The following is a 7,367-nucleotide window of genomic DNA, read 5'->3' as shown; positions in this document are numbered from 1 at the left end:
AGGAAAAGAGTTTCGTCGTTTATCGTCCGTCGTAACAAAAGGTTTGTCGCCATTTCCTCGTAGACTAGCGAGTATTTATTTTCCTCGTAAAGACGAAGTTAAAATTTCGTCGTAAGTTCCTCGCCGTTTTTCCTCGTAAATCACTCGCCGAGTTTCCTCGTACAAACCACGCGAAACACGCGTCGTTACTTACACGTTAGATCCTTGAAACTATATCCTCGTAAATTCGATGTAATATCCTTGAAAAGATTTCCTCGTAAAGTCGATGTAGAATCGTTGAAAGGTTTTCCTCGTAAAAACCTCGAAAGCCTTTCCTCGTAAAGACCTCGAAAGCCTTTCCTCGTAAAAACCTCGAAAGCCTTTCCTCGTAAATTCCTCGGAAACCTTTTCGTCGTAAATAACTCGTAGACTTCCATTTTTCGAATTAATAAAATATTATTTGATAAATATAATAATTATTAATTTAACAAAATAAAAATATTTAAATATTGGATTTATAAATAAATTTTAAATAAAATTCACAAGCAACAAAATATTTTATATATAATTAAGTTTTGGATTTTATAATACATAAACCGAAAAAAAACTAAAAAAACTAAGGCTCGTTCATCGCCTCGTAGAATTCCTCGCTCCTCCTCGTAACATCCTCCTCGTTATGTGTGCCCGATGACTCGCCTGGAATGGGATTTTGTTGTTTCATGTTCCTCAACAAAGCTTCCCATTCCGGATTTGTGGACGCTATAACGTCGATGAAGGCTTCGAGTCCACTCACACGGCTTTTGGTCGCGCCCAGCTCGGAACGCAACTGAGTGACTTCTTCGGTCTGTCTCTGAGCATAAGATGATGTCGCTCTCGGGACATCATTGACGGAACCGATCCCCAACGTACGTCCCTTTTTCTTAGGGACAACCTTAAAAACAAAAAAATTATATTTGTTAGTTAAATTTAAAAGGGAAATTTAATCAATTAATAATTAAAAAGATATAATGTTAAAAAATTTACCTCCTCGTAAATCTTATCCACTTCAGTTGTGGATAAGGTAACTGGTAATCCGTCGCCGGACTGCTGGGTCAGCTGAGTCTGGCGCTCCTCAACCCGAGCAATTACGTTGTTGTAGATTTGCTCGGACTTGCCATCTAAAAACTGGCCCGCCTTGTTTTTGTGGGTCCGCTCGTAAAGTTCCGGAAGAGTCGGGAGACGTCCCAACTCTTTGGCCTAAAAACATTTAAGAAAATTGTTAGAAATATATTTAATTATATTAAAAATAATAATTAAATATTTAATTACGTACCATTTTCAAACGGACACCGGCATGTGGTTTTTGGCCCGTAGAGTGTAGCATCGGGCCGTTACCGTGCTCGTCTACCGTGTTACGGGCGGCAGCACAAATGTTTGCGATCCTAATGGAGTTAGGATCCTTCCAGTAACGGATGAGGCCGTCCCAAACATCCGTGGTAAGCTCAGCGGGTTTGCCACGGGTGTACCCCTTGACGATCCAGGCACCCTTCCAGTTGCAAACCGTGTCCGACAAGCGAACTTGCGCCTTTTCGTAAAACGCCTTCCTCACTCTCTCACTGACCCCGATGGACCAATGATACTTTTGCTGCAAAAAAAAATTAATAATTAGTTAATAAAAAAAAAAATTAATAATTAGTTAATAAAAAAAAAATTAATTAATAGAATTACTTACAGCGTAAATCTTGAACCACGTCTTTCGGATGTAGATCGGCGTCAATTTCCAGTTTGGATGCGCCATGGAGAAGTAACCTTTAATCGTCTCGGTTACATCTGTCGCAAGGGAATTGTCAACCCCAAACCTGGAAAAAAATGAAAATTTAAATTATTTAATGAAGTTATAAATTAAATTAATTATTTAAAAAATACACTTACCATAAAGTCCCGTCGGGTCTGTCGGGGTCTATGATTGGTAAACCAGCTCTGCCTGGCATACCAAGAATATCCTCGACAGTGTACTGCGAGAACGGAACAGTAGGTGGCACCATGAGATCGGGATGAACAGCGGCGGGGATCTCAGGAGGAGCCATCGGAGGAGGCACCGGAGGAGCCATCGGAGGAACCATCGGTTGAGCCATCGGCTGAGCCATCGGCTGAGGCTGAGCCATCGGAGGAGGAATCGGAGGGAAGAAATGCTGAGTCTCGGGAACAGACTCCTGATCTGAAGAACCTGAACCGCCGGCACCTGAAGAAGAACCTGGCGGGTCTAACTGACTACCAGGCTCACCGAATATCTCCCTGTAGTGAGCAGTAAGCATGCGCTGGCGAACCTGCAAAAATATATTTTTTTGAGATTATGATCATCAATAATTAAAAAGCTATCATCAATAATTTAAAAATCTATCTAACAAACATAAAATCCGTAAACCTATCTAAATTCTCTAAACTAACCACCTAAATTAACCACCTATCTAAATTGTCTAAACTAATAAAGGGGGCGAGGAAATTACCATTTTCGGAGGAGAGAGGAATGGGAAAGGAGTTAGAGACGAAATGGGGAGGAAGTGGAGAGGAAGTTGGGAGGAATGGACAGTGTGAGGTTTGTGAGGTTGTATATATAAGTTACGGAGGTCTCGCAATTTCCTCGTAAGTTTACGAGGAATTAAAGAGGCCCGTGTTCCTCTTTCTCGTAAAAACCTCGTAAGCTTACGAGGAAATTGCGAGGCCCGTCCCAAATTAAACGATAAATTAGCGAGGCCCGTCTTTTTGTTACTCGTAAAACCCTCGTAACATTACGAGGAAATTGCGAGGCCCGTCCCAAATAAAACGATGAAATTTCGAGGCCCGTCTTTCTGTTCCTCGTAAATGCTTCGTAAGTTACGAGTTATTAACGAGGTTATTTTCTAAACCTCTAAACTCTAAACCCCAAACCTTAAACCCCATCTTTCTTATATTCTACTTCATATATTCATAACATATCAAACCTCAAAATTTATAACCACAATTCTTTAACTTCTAATATCAATCTCTTCTTCCTAATTTAAACTTATACAAAATCAAATTATTTATTTAAATATAATCATTTGAAGATTTGAAAATATAATCATTTGAAGATTTGAAAATATAATCTTTTGAAGATTTAAAAATATAATCTTTTGAAGATTTGAAAATTATTAATGGGGTTTGGAGTTTGGGATTTAGACAAAAGAGATAAGAAAGATGGGGTTTGGGGTTTAGGGTTTAGGGGTTTAGACAACATATCTCGTTAAAACCTCGTAAACCTACGAGGAAATAACGAGGAAATAAAAAAAAAAAAAAGCCTCGTTAATTCCACGTAAGCTTACGAGGTCGTTACGACGATTTGTGCTTACGTGGAATTAACGAGGCCCGTGTATTTCTTTTTTTCTACTTTCCTCGTTATTTCGTCGTAAATTACGAGGAATTAACGAGGTTTTCTTTCTAAACCTCTAAAATCAAAAACCCCAAACCACAAACACCATCTTTCCTATCTTCTACTCTTCATATTCCAATCCCAAACCTCAATCCTTTATTTTTCATTCAAAACCTCAAACTCAATATTTTTTTTTATAATCGAATCACATGCATTAAGTCTGAAAATCAATCATATTAAAACACAAATACATCAATCAGATACATTTTCGTCATCACTAGAAACATCATCATTTTCATTAAACTCGTCTTCAACAGCTTCATCTGTGCCATCGTCGGTAAGATCTTCATACTCATGATTATGCGGATCAATGAGAAGAATGTCATCAATTTGTTGTTCAGGTTCCTCGACTTCATTTATCTGTTCTTCTTGCAATGGTGGTTCTTCTCCACTTATGATTCGTCCTCGAGGTGTAACTTTGATCACGGATAACCAATTTATTCCCGATTCTCTCATCCGAGGGTATGGAAGGTAGCTAACTTGATCTGCTTGTGAAGCTAAGATGAAAGGCTCGAATTTGTTGTACCTGAAAATAAAGAAAACATAGAAATAAGCTTATTCTACTCATGTATGCCAAATAAAGAATTTGTTGTACCTTCTTCCACCATTGACATCAACTACACCGAATTTGTTAAACCGAACACCTCTGTTGACGACGGGGTCGAACCACTCACATTTGAAGAGGACGCATTTCAGCTTCAATATCCCTGGAAATTCCACTTCGATAATCTCTGTCAAGATACCGTAGAAATCGGTTTCCCCTTTCACACATATTCCATAGTTACTGGTTGCCCGCTGTCTACCATACTCATATGTGTGAAAAGTATAGCCTCGTGTGAAATACATCTGTGAAGTGGTGACCTTTACATGTGGAGATTGAATTACTTCATGTAACCACTTAGGATAATCTGCATCGTCGTCAAAATCAACCTGCAAAAACAAAGTGAACGTTAAAATACAAATCATTTATGAATAAAGAGTTTGAGTTAATACCTGACTCTTCAACCATTTTATAAAGTGTTGATCTTTCCTTTTGTCTACGTCAGTTGTGGATATACCAGGGAATGTTTCTTCGACTTGTGAAACAAATAGGCTGTAAAATCACTTTTTATATTAATTAATATTTGGCAATTATATATATGTGTTAATTTATATATACGTGTCCATTTATGTTACCTTTCAAAATAACGAATCAATGGATCCTCACAATTAAGTAGAATATAGGTGTGTGCACTATGAGCGTCTTCTTCACTCGACCACCAAACCTCTTTTGATTTTCCACCCAGTCGCCCAATCTGGCTAAAGATGTCTGGAACACCAGCAACTGCGTATGTTGGCGCGACACCACCATCATCATATCTCCTTGGAGCTCTTTTCCGAGTACGTACTTTTGACGCAAAGTAGTACGATGTGAAGTGAGAAGTTTCTTCCGTCAAACTTCCAGCAATTATAGAACCTTCAACCTTTGCAAGGTTCTTTGCTTTTCCCTTCAAATATTTCATGGCTCGCTCATACTGATACATCCATCCGTAATGTACAGGTCCACGAAGCAATGCCTCATATGGAAGGTGGACAGCTAGATGCTCCATTACGTCAAAAAACCCAGGAGGAAATATCTTCTCCAAGTTGCACAATAAGATGGGAATGTTCTCTTGAAGCTGTTCCACGACTTCTACTTTAAGGGTGCGGGTGCTCAGATCCCTGAAAAATGCTCCAATGCCTTGTATATTCCAAAAACAATTATACACATATTAGTCATATATATTTCAAACTAAATCATTATATATAAAATAACTGCAATAATAAATATAGTACCTGCAAGTGCTTCATGTACGTTTGTAGGAAGTAGCTCCGCAAAAGCAAAGGGAAGTAGTCGTTGCATAAAGACATGACAGTCATGACTCTTCATCCCAGAGAACTTTTGACCCTTTTCAACGCATCTAGACAGATTTGAAACATACCCATCGGGGAATTTCACTTCTGATGCTACCCAGTTGAACAACACCGACTTTTTTTCTGAAGACAATCTGAATATCGGAACAGGAACTTGCCCATTGCTGTTTATATGTAACTCGCTTCTTGAGCAAATATCCGGCAAGTCTAACCTTGATTTTATGTTGTCTTTTGTCTTCCCCGGGACATTCAATATTGTATTCATGATGTTCTCAAAGAAATTCTTCTCTATATGCATCACATCGAGGTTGTGGCGCAGAAGAAGATCCTTCCAATATGGCAACTCCCAAAATATACTCTTCTTGTGCCAGTTGTGATGAACACCGTAAGAATCAGGCATATTAGGGGGAACATGCCAATTACCACCACGAGGAACTGTTTCCAAAGCTCCATAGTAATCGAGTTGCTTTTCAGTTTCTTCTCCAGTTAAATATGGAGGAGGAGTGTCTCTCACAACCCTTTTGTGCCTAAACAATGTCTTGTTTCTTCGGTACGGATGGCCAATGGGAAGAAATCTACGATGACAATCGAACCAACTTGTCTTCCTCCCATTCTTCAGTTGAAACGCATCTGTCGCTCCATTACAATATGGACAAGCTAATCTCCCATGTGTAGTCCATCCCGACAACATCCCATAGGCAGGAAAGTCACTTATGGTCCACAAAAGCATCGCTCGCATCGTGAAATTCGTCTTCGTTGAGCAGTCATACGTCCTCTCCCCTGTTGACCACAAATCCTTCAACTCTTTTATCAGTGGTTGCAGGAAAACATCCAGCGACCTTTTAGGATGTTTCGGACCAGGTATTAATATGGTCAAGAATAGCAACTCCCGTTGCATGCACATCTCCGGTGGCAGGTTGTATGGCGTAAGAAAGACTGGCCACAATGAATATTGTCTCCCTGACATTCCGAATGGACTAAATCCATCTGTGCATAATCCGAGATACACATTCCGGATATTGCTAGCGAATTCCGGATATACTTTGTTAAAATGTTTCCAGGCTCTTGCATCTGATGGATGTGTCATCTCACCATCCGTCTGAGTATGCTCGGCATGCCATCTCATCTTTCCAGCAGTCTGCTCTGATTGGTACAATCTTTTCAATCTGTCTGTAATTGGTAGGTACCACATCCTTTGGTACGGTACCCTATTACGTCCCCGTCCTTGCGGCTTGAATCGTGGCTTCTTGCAGAATCGACATTCTTCTAACTTCTCATCATTTCCCCAGTAGATCATGCAGTTGTCGATGCAAACATCTATCATCTCCGAAGGCAACCCAAGACTATACACCAGTTTCTGAATCTCATAATAAGAATCAGCAGACACATTGTCTTCCGGCAAATACTCTTTGAACAAGTCTGCCCATTCATTCATGCAACTTTCAGGTAGATTGTGATCAGTTTTAATATTCATCATTCTAGCAGCCAACGACAATTTAGAGAGACCTTCTCTACAACCACTGTAAAGTGGTTGATTCGCCGCATTTAACATTTCATAAAACTTTTTTGCATCTATGTTAGGTTCTTCATCTTCATCATGAGCTACAAATGCATCAGTTACCATATCATGAACCCTATCAAAATCTACCATCTGCTCCTCCTGATGGTAACTAGGTTCATTATGCAAATGAAGAGCAACCGGTTCTTCCTGAAAATTGCTATTACTACTACTAGCTTCATTCTGATCATAATTATTATAACCTTCTCCATGTTGAAACCAGATATAGTAATTTGGCGTGAAACCTCTATTTATTAAATGCTTCCAAACATTTTCACGATTTGCCAATTTCGAATTGTTGCATTTCCGACATGGACAGAACATCTTACCGCTTTCTAGGGCGAGCGGTGTGGAATCTGCTTGATGCATAAATGTCTCCAGTCCCGCAATGTATTCTTTCGTCACTCTCCCGTTAGCATCTCTATGCATATACATCCACCTCCGCAACTCGTAGACATTCCCGGAGCCTGACATTTTTTTCCTTTCACGTTTTTCTTTTTTTTTCTTGTT

At 39.5% G+C, this 7,367-nt stretch overlaps 2 protein-coding genes across 3 annotated transcripts; both read right to left on the bottom strand.

The window, feature by feature from the left end:
- Window positions 1-517: 517 nt before the first annotated feature.
- On the bottom strand, window positions 518-2,630 carry LOC130506816 (uncharacterized). The gene is made up of 6 exons (XM_057001507.1): window positions 2,466-2,630; window positions 1,891-2,285; window positions 1,691-1,817; window positions 1,292-1,603; window positions 1,003-1,215; window positions 518-910 (listed from the first exon to the last, which is right to left on the bottom strand). The coding sequence occupies exons 1-6, from the start codon at window positions 2,466-2,468 to the stop codon at window positions 596-598; spliced, it is 1,365 nt and encodes a 454-aa protein (XP_056857487.1). The 5' UTR covers window positions 2,469-2,630; the 3' UTR covers window positions 518-595.
- A 930-nt stretch (window positions 2,631-3,560) lies between these two features.
- On the bottom strand, window positions 3,561-7,131 carry LOC130506815 (uncharacterized). Of its 2 annotated transcripts, XM_057001505.1 has the most exons (5): window positions 5,222-7,131; window positions 4,583-5,126; window positions 4,400-4,499; window positions 4,002-4,336; window positions 3,561-3,932 (listed from the first exon to the last, which is right to left on the bottom strand). In XM_057001505.1, the coding sequence occupies exons 1-5, from the start codon at window positions 6,948-6,950 to the stop codon at window positions 3,599-3,601; spliced, it is 3,042 nt and encodes a 1,013-aa protein (XP_056857485.1). In that variant the 5' UTR covers window positions 6,951-7,131; the 3' UTR covers window positions 3,561-3,598. The 2 variants fall into 2 exon arrangements, with proteins under 2 accessions (XP_056857485.1, XP_056857486.1); XM_057001506.1 differs by lacking the exons at window positions 4,002-4,336; window positions 4,400-4,499 and having other exon boundaries at window positions 5,222-7,123.
- Between the last annotated feature and the right edge of the window lie 236 nt (window positions 7,132-7,367).

The sequence above is a fragment of the Raphanus sativus genome, unplaced genomic scaffold (genome assembly GCF_000801105.2).
Source record: "Raphanus sativus cultivar WK10039 unplaced genomic scaffold, ASM80110v3 Scaffold3689, whole genome shotgun sequence".
NCBI lineage: Eukaryota > Viridiplantae > Streptophyta > Magnoliopsida > Brassicales > Brassicaceae > Raphanus > Raphanus sativus.
Note: the sequence above shows the minus strand (reverse complement) of the source record. Positions and strands in the feature narration are given on the sequence as shown.

What these genes read in the sequence shown, in the direction of transcription:
- LOC130506816 (XM_057001507.1), bottom strand. An exon ending in CCGGTGTCCGTTTGAAAATG is followed by an intron (nt 1,216 to 1,291) that starts GTACGTAATTAA and finishes AAATGTTTTTAG; the next exon opens with GCCAAAGAGTTGGGACGTCT. An exon ending in TGGATAAGATTTACGAGGAG is followed by an intron (nt 911 to 1,002) that starts GTAAATTTTTTA and finishes TTTGTTTTTAAG; the next exon opens with GTTGTCCCTAAGAAAAAGGG.
- LOC130506815 (XM_057001505.1), bottom strand. Translation starts at nt 6,950, where the DNA reads ATGGTAGATTTTGATAGGGTTCATGATATGGTAACTGATGCATTTGTA. An exon ending in CGTACATGAAGCACTTGCAG is followed by an intron (nt 5,127 to 5,221) that starts GTACTATATTTA and finishes GGAATATACAAG; the next exon opens with GCATTGGAGCATTTTTCAGG. An exon ending in TTGATTCGTTATTTTGAAAG is followed by an intron (nt 4,500 to 4,582) that starts GTAACATAAATG and finishes GTGATTTTACAG; the next exon opens with CCTATTTGTTTCACAAGTCG.